Here is a 14253-nt window from a genome sequence, read left to right as displayed (position 1 = left end):
GAGTACACGCACACACACACTAGAGGACAGGAGGGTCAGGCGAGACATGTTAACGATATACAAAATATTGCGTGGAATTGACAAGGTGGACAGAGACAGGATGTTCCAGAGATGGGACATAGAAACAAGGGGTCACAATTGGAAGCTGAAGACTCAGATGAGTCAAAGGGATGTTAGGAAGTATTTCTTCAGCCACAGAGCTGTTAGGAAGTGGAATAGTCTGGCAAGCGATGTAGTGGAGGCAGGAGCCATACATAGTTTTAAGACGAGGTATGATAAAGCTCATGGAGCAGGGAGAGGGAGGACCCAGTAGCGGTCAGTGAAGAGGCGGGGCCAGGAGCTGAGTCTCGACCCCTGCAACAACAATCAGGCGAGTACAATTAGGTGAGTACACACACACGCACGCACGTACGCACGCACGCACACGCATACACACACACACACACACATACACATACACACACACACACAAACACACACACACACACACACACACACACACACACATTCTGCCCCCACTCCCCCCATCACAAACCCCGCCCAAACTGCGACAACCCCAATGCAACTGAACAATCTAAGCCAAAACTCACACACTGTTCCCTCTCCCCCCCACCCCCAACATCACAAACTCCACCCCTACAGCAGCTCCCTAAGGGCACTTTGCCCTCACTCCCCCCATCACAAACCCCACTCATACTGCAAACCCCCATATGCCCCCTCCAGGGCTCCCGCTCCTCCAACCCCAATATTTTCCCAGGACCACAGTGATAGATAAGAAGTTGAAGGTGTGGCACACGAACGCAGATGGATTAACATATAAATATGAGGAGTGGCATGAAAAAATCAATGAGAAGTCCCCAGTCATCATAGCAGTCACAGAAACGAAACTCACTGAGACAATAACAGACGCAGTCTTCCCACCAAGATATCAGATCCTGAGGAAAGACAAAAGGAGCAGAGGGGTAGCAGGGGTTGCACTACTCATAAAAAACCGATGGGGTTTTAAGGAAATGGAAGGCATTCAGCGAGATTGGAGAAAGGGACTACATAGTAGCTACAATTCAGTCTGGGGAACATAAGGTGGTCATTGCAGTGATGTATAACCCACCACAGAACTGCAGGAGGCCAAGAGAAGAATATGAAAAGAACAACAGAGTGATGGTGGACACACTGGCCATGGTGGCACGAAGAGCTCATTCATGCAGAGCAAAGTTACAGGTTATGGGTGATTTCAACCATAGGGAGATTGACTGGGAAAACCCGGAGCCTCACGGGGGCCCTGACACATGGAGTGCCAAGATGATGGATGTGGTACTGGAAAACCTCATGTATCAACACGTCAGGGACACTACCAGAGAGGGGAGGATGAACCAGCAAGACTGGACCTTGTGTTCTTCCTGAGCAGTTCAGACATTGAGGACATCACATATGAGAAGCCCCTTGGAGCTAGCGATCACGTGGTTCTGAGTTGCAAGTGGAAAGGGCAACAGGAGTCCATTGGGGTAAGCCAAACTATAAAAGGGGGGACTACACAGGTATGAGGACTTCCTGCGGGAGGTTCAGTGGGGCAGAGAACTGGTAGGAAAGTCAGTAAACAAAATGATGGAATATGTAACAACAAAATGCAAGGAGGCAGAGGAAAGATTTGTTCCCAAGGGCAACAGAATTAATGGGAAGACCAAAGTGAGTCCTTGGTTTACCCGAAGGTGTAGGGAGGCAAAAACTAAGTGCATTAGAGAATGGAAGAGGTACAGAAGGCAAAGGACCCAGAAAAATAAAGAGATCAGTCGAAGAACCAGAAACGAGTATGCACAGATAAGGAGGGAGGCCCAGCAACAGTATGAAAACGACATAGCATCAAGAGTCAAGTCTGACCCGAAACTGCTGTATAGCCACATTAGGAGAAAGACAACAGTCAAAGACCAGATGATCAGGCTAAGGAAAGAAGGTGGGGAACTCACACGAAACAATCAAGAGGTATGTGAGGAGCTCAACAAAAGATTTAAGGAAGTATTCACAGTGGAGACAGGAAGACAGAGGGGGACACCAACAAGTGTTGGATGACATACATGCAACTGAGGAGGACGTGAAGAAGATGCTAAGTGACCTTGATACCTCAAAGGCAATGGGACTGGACATCTCCTCGAGGGTCCTCAGAGAGGGAGCAGAAATGCTGTGTGCCCCATTAACCACAATTTTCAACACATCCCTTGAAACCGGGTAACTACCTGAGGTATGGAAGACGGTAAATGTAGTTCCCATTTTTAAAAAAGGAGAAAGAAGAAAGGCACTAAACTATAGACCAGTGTCACTGACGTGTATAGTATGCAAAGTCATGGAGAAGATTATCAGGAGAGTGGTGGAGCACCTGGAACGGAATAAAAGTATAAATGACAACCAGCACGGTTTCATGGAAGGAAAATCCTGTGTCACAAACCTTCTGGAGTTTTATGATAAAGTAACAGAAGTAAGAGATGAGAGAGAGAGGGGTGGGTTGATTGCATCTTCTTGGACTGCAGGAAGGTCTTCGACACAGTTCCTCACAAGAGATTAGTCCAAAAACTAGAGGATCAGGCGCATATAACGGGAAGGGCACTTCAATGGATCAGAGAATACCTGACAGGGAGGCAACAACGAGTCATGGTACGTGATTAGGTATCACAGTGGGCACCTGTGACGAGCAGGATCCCACAAGGATCGGTCCTAGGACCAGTGCTATTTTTGGTATATGTGAATGACATGATGGAAGGGATAGACTCAGAGGTGTCCCTGTTCGCAGATGATGTGAAATTAATGAGGAGAATTAAACCAGATGAGGATCAGGCAGGCCTTCAAAGAGACCTGGACAGGTTGGACACGTGGTCCAGCAACTGGCTTCTCGAATTCAACCCTGCCAAATGCAAAGTCATGAAGATCGGAGAAGGGCAAAGAAGACCGCAGGCAGAGTATAGGCTAGGTGGCCAACGACTGCAATCCTCGCTCAAGGAGAAAGATCTTGGGGTGAGTATAACACTGAACACGTCTCCGGAAGCACACATCAACCAGATAACTGCTGCAGCATATGGGCGCCTGGCAAACCTGATATTAGCATTCCAATACCTAAGCAAGGAATCTTTCAAGACACTGTACACCGTGTACGTCAGGCCCATACTGGAGTATGCAGCACCAGTTTGAAACCCACACCGGGTCAAGCACGTTAAGAAATTAGAGAAAGTGCAAAGGTTTGCGACAAGGTTAGTTCTAGACGACACTGCAGGACAGGAGGGATAGGGGAGACATGGTAACGACATACAAAATACTGCGTGGAATAGACAAGGTGGACAGAGACAAGATGTTCCAGAGAGGGGACACAGAAACAAGGGGTCACTCTTGGAAGTTGAAGACTCAGATGAGTCACAGGGATGTTAGGTAGCATTTCTTCAGTCATAGAGTGGTCAGGAAGTGGAACAGTCTGGCGAGCGATGTAGTGGAGGCAGGAACCATACATAGCTTTAAGACGAGGTATGATAAAGCTAATGGAGCAGAGAGAGAGAACCTAGTAGAGTTTAGTGAAGAGGCCGAGCCAGGAGCTGAATCTCGACCCCTGCAACTACAATTAGGTGAGTACACACACACACACACACACACACACACACACACACACACACACACACACACACACACACACACACACACACACACACACACGCATGCACATACAACAGGCCTAGTGTCTAATCGACATGTGCCTAGGACCAATTGGTAACTAACACACAGCATATGGACGCCTGGCAATCCTAAGAATAGCGTTCCCATACCTCAGTAAGGAATCGTTCAAGACACTGTACACCGTGTACATAAGGCCCATACTGAAGTATGCAGCACCAGTTGGGAACCCATACCTGGTCAAGCACGTCAAGAAATAAGAGAAAGTGCAAAGGTTTGCAACAAGGCTAATTCCAAAGCTAAGGGGAATATCCTACGAGGAAATTATTATTATAATCAAAAAGAAGCGCTAAGCCACAAGGGCTATACAGCTCCTACGAGGAAAGGTTAAGGGAAATAGGCCTGATGACACTGGAGGACAGGAGGATTAGGGGAGACATGATAACGACATACAAAATACTGAGAGGAATTGACAAGGTGGACAAAGACAGGATGTTCCAGAAATGGGACACAGCAACAAGGGGACACAGTTGGAAGTTGAAAAGACAGATGAATCACAGGGATGTTAGGAAGTATTTCTTCAGCCACAGAGTAGTCAGGAAGTGGAATAGTTTGGGAAGCGATATAGTGGAGGAAGGATCCATACATAGCTTTAAGCAGAGGTATCATAAAGCTCACGGTTCAGGGAGAGTGACCTAGTAGCGACCAGTGAAGAGGCGGGGCCAGGAGCTTGAACTCGACCCCTGCAACCTCAACTAGGTGAGTACAACTAGGTGAGTACACACACACACCGGGCCAGGAGCTGAGTCTCGACCCCTGCAACCACTATTAGGTGAGAAAACACACACACACACACACACCACCACCACCACATACGCCACCCCCTCCCCCACACACAAACACGAAGACCAGGCAGAACTACAGAGGGATCTGGACAGACTGCAGGCCTGGTCCAGAAACTGGCTCCTGGAGTTCAACCCCACCAAGTGCAAAGTCATGAAGATTGGGGAATGGCAAAGAAGACCACAGACGGAGTACAGTCTAGGGGGCATCAGAACCTACAAACTTCACTCAAGGAAAAGGATCTGGGTGTGAGTATAACACTGGGAACATCTCAGGCACACATCAACCAAATAACTGCTGCAGCATACGGGCGCCTGGAAAACCTAAGAACAGCATTCCGACATCTAAATAAGGAGACATTCAGGACCCTCTACACTGTGTACGTTAGGCCCATATTGGAATGGGCAGTGCCAGTCTGGAACTCTCACCTAGCCAAGAATGTAAGGAAACTAGAGAAAGTGCAGAGGTTTGCAACAAGACTAGTCCCGGAGCTAAGGGGTATGTCCTACGAGGAGAGGTTAAGGGAAATCGACCTGACGACACTGGAAGACAGGAGAGTTAGGGGGGATATGATAACGACATATAAAATGCTGAGAGACATAGGTAAGGTGGACAGACACAGGATATTCCAGAGATGGGATACAGCAACAAGGGGCCACAGTTGGAAGCAGAAGACTCAGATAAACCGCAGGGATGTTAGGAAGTATTTCTTCAGTCACAGAGTTGTCAGGAAGTGGAATAGCCTGGGTAGTGATGTAGTGGAGGCAGGTTCCATACATAGCTTCAAGAAGAGGTATGATAAAGCTCACGGAGCGGGAAGAGTGACCGGGTAGCGGCCAGTTGAAGAGGCGGGGCCAGGAGCTGTGACTCGACCCCTGCAACCACAACTAGGTGAGGTGAGTACGCATACACACACACACATCAGGCCTAGTGTCTAATCGACATGTGCCTAGGACAAAATGGTAACTAACACAGATTGTCCTACGAAGAAAGGTTAAGCGAAATCAGCCTGACGACGCTGGAGGACAGGAGGGTCAGGGGAGACATGATCACATATAAAATACTGCGAGGAATTGACCAAGTGGACAAAGATAGACTGTTCCAGAGATGGGACACAGAAACTAGGGGTCACAATTGGAAGTTGAAGAACTCCTATGAGTCAAAGGGATGTTAGGAAGTATTTCTTCAGTCATAGAGCTGTCAAGAAGTGGAATAGCCTAGAAAGTGGCGTAGTGGAGGCAGGAACCATACATAGTTTTAAGACGAGGTTTGATAAAGCTCATGGAGCAAAGAGAGAGAGGACCTAGTAGCAAACAGTGAAGAGGGCGGGGCCAGGAACCATGAATCGACCCCTGCAACCACAAATAGGTGAGTACACACACACACAGACTTCATAAATATATAATTAAATATCACAAGAACCTCAATGGAAATTGCGTCTCATTGTTTGACTACTGGGTTATCCAAGGTAAAGTTGTACATACTACACTATATATGAATATTTAAAAAAATGCAACAATGTGATCATTTAATGTACTCTCAGCGTTACTTATTTGGACTCTGGAGTGACAAGAGCTTTAACCCGTTGCAGTCTTTCCTGGTAGCATTGGAAGCTTAGTCACGCTAGTCTTTCACTGGACGAAAATTACTCTTATTAGTTTGGGTGGGCATAACATTTTTTGAAAACGAAAATTGTCCTCATTAGTTTGAGTGGGCATGATGACATATTTTGAAACAATGTATTAAACCTGGCAAGAGTAGTTACTAAATTATCGCATATATTGTGTAGGGCTTTGAAATGAGCTGAGGTAGGATAACAGCTCTTAGCCTGTAAAATTGATGTGTAAAAAAAAAAAAAAAAAAAAAAAAAACCGCCGGGTCCATTATAGTGACCGTAGAAACCAGTATCTACATAGGTGATGAGAAGGCTCAACCCTTTATTCAGTGATGTTCCAAATCGCCCATAGTGTTCCATAACATGAAAAGGGCAAAGAGGTTTCATGGTGAACCAAAAATTCTCACAACTTCATCTACTTCCCACACCCACCATTAAGCCCAACTAAGGGAACAGATGTAACGGAGATAAATATGTAAGGAACTACATATGTAGCTGCCAAGCAGGACGGACTGCTGAGTCCTTTCCCAAGGATGCGACGGCCCACATCAGTCGACTAATTTATGTTTACTTCTAGGTTAACAGAGGAGGGAAGTGTCTGGGGAGTTGTCCATACATTTCGCCCCCACCAAGAACTGAACCCGGGTCCTCTTGGTTGCGAGTCAAATGCTCTACCAATGAGCTATTTATTACCTGCCAGTACGTCTCAGGGAGAAGAATATGACATGTGCAACTCCTGGGTAGCTCTAATGAGATGATTCACCAAGTATAGAGAACAGTCTTTGAAAAGGCTTCTTTCTAATGTCTCTGTACTACTAGGTCGATACAGCCAATATTGGGTGAAACGTCTCAATATGGATACCCAGGTGCTGCACATGTTTTATTCTTATTATATACCATTAATGAAATGTCCCAGGGCGTTGACAAAGTCTATAGCTACCGTGATAATAATTACCACAACAGCTAAAGTTAATCATAACAGCAAAGAAAGCTAAAAATGGGTAAGGCCTGAGCTTGCTATCACCTGCAGCTCCTAAGACTGTCATCCCCATGAGCCCCTTTGGGGCGGGGCAGATGGCAGACCAGAGGCCTAGCTTCTCCCTACGAGCCCCGTGAGGGCGGGGACTGTGGCTAGGCCTGGGGACAGTTGGTCCCAAAGATGAGGGGGTACTTGTACCTCCTCCCATGGGAGACTTAGGTCTCGAGATACTCCCCAGATAGGGAGCCAAGGCCGGGTCACCACTAGTTGGAAAAGACCCGGGCCAGGAGTACCGGAGAAGAAAAAAAAAACTGATTTTTAGCAAAAGATAATACTACAGCGAGATGGACTATTAATCGCAGAAGCAATATCAGAGAATAATAAACATTCTGCGTTTATTCTCTGATTTTGCTTCTGCGATTTGTAGTTTATCTCGCTGAAGTATTATCTTTTGCTAGGATCAGTTTTCTCTGCTGCTGTAATTAGCTGTTGTGGTAATTGTTATTTTTATACTACTAATTATCACAGCAGCAGGGAATAGTAATCACAAAGGTGTTAACAGAAGATGAAAATCACAGTGGCAACATAGAATAAAGATGTAGAAATTATAGAATATTTTTCACAGAATAAAAACATAAGAGCACCTGTGCAGTATATAAAGCCTCGTCTTCCACACTACGCAGCTCCTACTCTCACACTGGGAACCCACGGAAAGGGGCTCCCAGCCACCCCCACCCCCTCCTCTTGTTTAGAACAGGTCGCTCCTGTCTGTCTCAACTACTGGATCACTACGACAAGGTCCTAAATGCACTAGAAGACAAAAAGAATGCAGATGTAATATATACAGACTTTGCAAAAGCCTTCGACAAGTGTGACCATGGCGTAATAGCGCACAAAATGCGCGCTAAAGGAATAACAGGAAAAGTTGGTCGATGGATCTATAATTTCCTCACTAACAGAACACAGAGAGTAGTCGTCAACAGAGTAAAGTCCGAGGCAGCTACGGTGAAAAGCTCTGTTCCACAAGGCACAGTACTAGCTCCCATCTTGTTCCTCATCCTCATATCCGACATAGACAAGGATGTCAGCCACAGCACCGTGTCTTCCTTTGCAGATGACACCCGAATCTGCATGACAGTGTCTTCCATTGCAGACACTGCAAGGCTCCAGGCGGACATCAACCAAATCTTTCAGTGGGCTGCAGAAAACAATATGAAGTTCAACGATGAGAAATTTCAATTACTCAGATATGGTAAACATGAGGAAATTAAATCTTCATCAGAGTACAAAACAAATTCTGGCCACAAAATAGAGCGAAACACCAACGTCAAAGACCTGGGAGTGATTATGTCGGAGGATCTCACCTTCAAGGACCATAACATTGTATCAATCGCATCTGCTAGAAAAATGACAGGATGGATAATGAGAACCTTCAAAACTAGGGAGGCCAAGCCCATGATGACACTCTTCAGGTCACTTGTTCTATCTAGGCTGGAATATTGCTGCACTCTAACAGCACCTTTCAAGGCAGGTGAAATTGCCGACCTAGAAAATGTACAGAGAACTTTCACGGCGCGCATAACGGAGATAAAACACCTCAATTACTGGGAGCGCTTGAGGTTTCTAAACCTGTATTCCCTGGAACGCAGGAGGGAGAGATACATGATTATATACACCTGGAAAATCCTAGAGGGACTAGTACCGAACTTGCACACGAAAATCACTCACTACGAAAGCAAAAGACTTGGCAGACGATGCACCATCCCCCCAATGAAAAGCAGGGGTGTCACTAGCACGTTAAGAGACCATACAATAAGTGTCAGGGGACCGAGACTGTTCAACTGCCTCCCAGCACACATAAGGGGGATTACCAACAGACCCCTGGCAGTCTTCAAGCTGGCACTGGACAAGCACCTAAAGGCAGTTCCTGATCAGCCGGGCTGTGGCTCGTACGTTGGTTTGCGTGCAGCCAGCAGCAACAGCCTGGTTGATCAGGCGCTGATCCACCAGGAGGCCTGGTCACAGACCGGGCCGCGGGGGCGTTGACCCCCGAAACTCTCTCCAGGTAAACTCCAGGTACAACTCTTATGTTCGACCAGTGCTTTCCTACATCTTTTTTTTTTAATGCAGATTTGGTTAAGTATTTTCAGCACCGTATATATATCCTCTTTATGTTCATTTTTAATGAGAATACCAGTTACATACTCTCATGCTACGCCTTTCAAAACCTAACTTATTTTATCATTATTATTAAAAGGCGCTAAATATTTAGTTTATTGTTCTTTATCGTCTTAGAAAAACTTCCTAATAAATGAGATTAACTCTATGATCCTTCTCTGTATGGTTTCCCAGCACAACTATGCTCTCACTGCAATGGAATAAAGATCTACGAAATAACTTACCTTTCAGCACATACTACTATACTCACAGAAAGTATAAATATCATTAATCGCTAGATCGTAAAATGTTAATAATCCGTTAATCAATCCAATAGTAATAATGGTAGAGCTTTAAACCTACAGGGTCTTTCAGTGCCTAAAGAATAAAACTCAGTCCAAGGAAGGGGATGATAGGTCCAATTTCTTTAATCAAAAGCCCCCCCGGTCTCTTGATGCCGAAAAAAATATCGAGGGACCGACAATGAAATCATCTCAAAGCAATACCTCTCATTCCTAAATGTCGAAGCCGAGGGTACAGTAAAAAAATATTTACATCCAGTGAGAAGTAAGACAAGATACGAGAAAAATAGGATCCTTGGTGTGTAGGTAACCATGCGAAGCAAGTATGCCCAATCTTCATATTATTATTATTATACTTGCTGCTTGTCTGTGGGACCCATTTTGCGGACCACATTCCTAAAGCATAATATCGAAGACAACCCAAAAAAAAATCAACGAGGCAAAAGTTTGCTATTGAGTACCTTCTAAACAACAGGCTTTGCCTTACCATCCGCTCGTTCATCACCCGGGACCCCAACATGCCCTGGGCATCAACAGAGCTCTTAAATTTTTGTGGTGAGACGGAACTCCTGGATCTTCTGGGCCAAGAGATGCATAGGAGTTCCGTACTAGTACTGTACAGCATAAAAGAGGCCAGACTAACATTAGACCTGTAATATAACCTTAGCATCTGCTGCAATTTTGAGTCAATATATCAGTTACATCTGATAATATTAATCACAGCAACCATAACAAATAACAGCAGGACAACATATAATCACAGCAAGAACAGATAATCAGAGCAAGTTCAACAAAACAATAACAAGCATAGGATCGGAATAAAATAACCACAGTAGGAACAATATTGAATAATAACCAAAATAAAAATAGCAAAGTGGTAACTGCAGAAAGATCACAGACATCACAGCAAATTAATAATTATAAAAGCAGCAGCAACCAATAATCTCTGCAAAAGTATCGAAGAATACCAATGACATCAGGTACAGCATTGATAACGAAGATGATGACCAAGACAATGATTAACTCAGTGACGCTGGACAGATGTAGCAACAGCAGAGGCACAGTGCCTGGACCGGAGAAGCAGCAGAGGTGGCCTACCTTGATGCCAGAGTTGATAGGAGTGGTGGTGGTTTCGTACAGGTTGGCTCTCAAGTCACAGGTAGAAGAAGCGAGGGACGAGGACCCGGAACCAGAATCCCGAGTCCAGTTAGTGCTAGGCACCTCCAACAGGTTAAGCGACGGGTCATGGGGACTCGTGAACGATTCCATGTCCAAATCGGCCAGCAGGCGATCTGGGGACATCCCACGTATGGGAGACCCTCCTTCAGGGGAATCGATTGGGGACATACCCGGTAAGGGCGACTCTTCCCCTACAAGAGGGTGGTGAGGGACGTTAGAGCGTGTCTGAGACATGAGGTACTGATACTACAAGGAGACGGAGAAAATATTTCAAGTATGCGCCCACTAGTGTACGACAAATCAATCAGGAAACGTTTGTGGGGTCAATGGCCAATGGGAGGGACGGATGACCCGCGGGTACAAGACCCTGGGAAGAGGGTATTCTTCGGACTCACGGAACTATTACAAGAATATGGATTCACCAACGACTTATCTGAGTAAGATTTTATCTGAACAATTCGTTAAATAGCAGAATGAAAGAAGGGACAGGTGCGGTGCGGGTGGTTACAAGTACAGCGGACCACTGCGGGTTGCCCGCGGCTTATGCTGCCGGGGAAATGTTTGGAGGGGTGCCCTGCCAACTCTCCTCCCTTCCCGGGGCCCAAACCATCCCCGCCTCCCGGCCCTCCCTCCCTCTAAAGCACCAACCCATACCAGGTAAAGCCTGAGCTTAAGGGAAATTCAATGCACCCCTTCCAAAGGTTTAGACTTGAGTGAAGGGCTGCATAATGCGGAACACTCGTCACACAGCAGTGCTGCTTTGCCCATTGTAACTCCCGCGTACTGCTTTAACAGAATCATTTGTCATACTGACCAAGGTAGCCATACAAAACTGCTGTATTCAATTATAATCACATCAAAAACAAGGTGGGGTGACCGACTGATGTGCGCGCAACAGATGGTGACGCATTCTCTCAGCCACACTAACTATAGCCACTGAACGACCATCAGGAAAAACAAACCGTAGATGAGGCGAGTTGCGTGGGAGAGCATGAACGAGCACAGATTTATTGATATATCAATGTGTTTATGTTGTGCAATGTGTGGATGACAGTGCCGTGTAGGTTGCCTTAATTAATAGTCTAAATAGGGTATCATATTGCCTTCTCATACCCTCCTGCATATCTGACCCCCCATACCCTCCTTCGTATGTCTCTCATGCCCTTTCGCGCTTCTGTTTCCCCTATACCCTCCTTCACATCTGGCCCTCTCATGCCCTCATGCACATCTGGCTCCTCCATATCTGGCTCTCTCATGACCTGCAAATTTGACTCCCCCGTACCCTCCTGCACATCAGATTCTCCCATACACTCCTGCGCATCTGACCCCATGCCCTCATGCACATCTGGCTCCCCCATGCACTCCTGCACATTTGGCTCCTCCATGTCCTTCTGCATATCTAACTCCCCTATATCCTCCTGAACATCTGGCTCCCCCATACCTTCCTGCACATCCGGTTCCTCTATGCCTTCCTTCGTATCTGGCTCTCATGCCCCTCCTGCACATCTGGCTCCCCCATACCCTCCTACATATCTGGCTCCCCCATACCCTCCTACATATCTGGCTCCCCCATACCCTCCTGCACATCTGACTCTCCCATACACTCCTGCACATCTGGCTCCATGCCCTCCTGCACATCTGGCTCCCCCATGCACTACTGCACATTTGGCTCCTCCATGTCCATCTGCATATCTAACTCCCCCATATATTCCTGAACATCTGGCTCCCCCATACCTTCCTGCACATCTGGCTCCCCCATACCCTCCTGCACATCTGGCTCCTCTATGCCCTCCTTCGCATCTGGCTCTCATGCCCCTCCTGCATATCTGGATTCCCCATACCGTCCTATATATTTGGCTCCCCATACCCTCCTGCATATCTGACTCACCCATACCCTCCTGTGCATCTGGCTCCCAATGCCTTCCTGCGTATCTGGCTCCCCCATGCTTTCCTGTGCATTTGGCTCCATGCCCTCCTGTGCCTACGGCTCCACCATGCCCTCCTGCACATCTGGCTCTTTAATACCCTCCTCCATTCCTGACTCTTTAATACCCTCCTCCATATCTGGCTCTCTCACCACCTCATATCAATCATCTTCACTACTCAAGTCTGGCAGCTTCACTTCAGAGCCACGTTCATCTCTGCTACTCAACCCTGAACAACTCTGCGTTGTCGCCTTAATTGCCAAAGCTGAAGTGGACGTCTGTCCAAATCATCAGTACATCCTGGGTGATCTTCCTCACTGAACCACCAGTTTGTATGTTGTAACCACTTGTATGGTGTGACCATCTGTCAGTAGGTCAATACATGTATGTTGCTGTAATCATCTGTCTGTATGTTGTTGTAACCACCAGTGTGTATGTTGTAACTACCTGTCTGTAAGTTGTAACCCCTTGTCTGTATGTTGTTGTAACCACTTGTATGTTGTTTAAACACTTGTCTGTATGATAAATTAGACACATATGCAACACTTGGGTATCTTCAGTGAGGAAACGTTTCGCCACACAGTGGCTTCAGTTCATACAAAGGAGAATGGTGAAGAACAGGAGTAGTTAGAGGTAATCAGATTGATTACCTCTAACTCCTCCTGTTCTTCACCATTCTCCTTTGTATGAATTGATGAAGCCACTGTGTGGTGAAACGTTTCCTCAATAAAGGTACCCAAGTGTTGCATATGTGTCTAATTTATCAACTTGTCGGTTCTCCGAACCATTCATCTACATACTTGTCTGTATGTTGTATTGCTGTAACCATCTGTCTGTATTACAACCACTGGCCAGTGTTTCGCTACACCCACCCACCTGCCTGCCTCATACAAGTCCAAGTTGTAACTTGAATAAGTATGGGAAAATGCAAATAGCTTAATGCATTTTACACCTTTTCTCCAATCTATAACTAGGTTGTTTAACAGGGACCCACTGTAGTTGGTATTTGTAGTCTAGGGCAGATAAGTGAGAAATAATTGGGAAATCAATCGAGCATTATCATGGAAGGACCTACTTACATCTGGTGGGTCTGCAACTGCCTGCTGCACCTCCAGAACCACCTCCCTGTAAGAAAGACATTGTGCAGGATCCTTTATAAATTTATTAATAAAGGAAGGTTTTGTACACCTTGATTACGTTAACTGCTAATGGTTATGGACAGTCAACTATAGGCACACATGTAGAGAAATGAAAAAAACTGCAATAATGAATCACTCAATTTTTGTTTAAGATTGCATAACTTCATTCTCTATACCTATCAGCTTTCTGCCTAATGTTGATACCCTAACAAGTGCAAACAGGCTCAGTTTGAGGAATGTAGCTCTATTATTTTGGATCAAAACCCTTCACTATTATTAATTGCTAATACTAATTAGCAATTAAGTCAGGTCTTGCATGGGTATACCTGATTTAAGCAAGAGTTCTGATTGTAGTTTGCTTAGATTGAGTGTAGCTTCATTATTTTGACAGGCCCTGAAACCTGAATTACCCTTACTGATCTACTGCTTCCTTATGAATGTACGAATATTATACATAGTTTTTTTATTT

The 14253-nt window shown here is 45.8% G+C and overlaps 1 protein-coding gene across 1 annotated transcript in view; it reads right to left on the bottom strand.

Moving 5' to 3' along the window:
* The window catches only part of LOC138853541 (solute carrier family 2, facilitated glucose transporter member 1-like), a 366551-nt gene extending 355348 nt beyond the window's left edge, over window positions 1-11203 (bottom strand). The window contains exon 1 of the mRNA XM_070090831.1: window positions 10640-11203. Within this exon, the coding sequence (XP_069946932.1) occupies window positions 10640-10954 (315 nt within the window). The 5' untranslated portion in view covers window positions 10955-11203. The remainder of the gene's footprint in view (window positions 1-10639) is intronic.
* Between the last annotated feature and the right edge of the window lie 3050 nt (window positions 11204-14253).

This window comes from Cherax quadricarinatus, chromosome 33 (genome assembly GCF_038502225.1).
Source record: "Cherax quadricarinatus isolate ZL_2023a chromosome 33, ASM3850222v1, whole genome shotgun sequence".
Classification (NCBI taxonomy): Eukaryota; Metazoa; Arthropoda; class Malacostraca; order Decapoda; family Parastacidae; genus Cherax; species Cherax quadricarinatus.
This window is presented reverse-complemented; position numbering and strand designations above follow the sequence as displayed.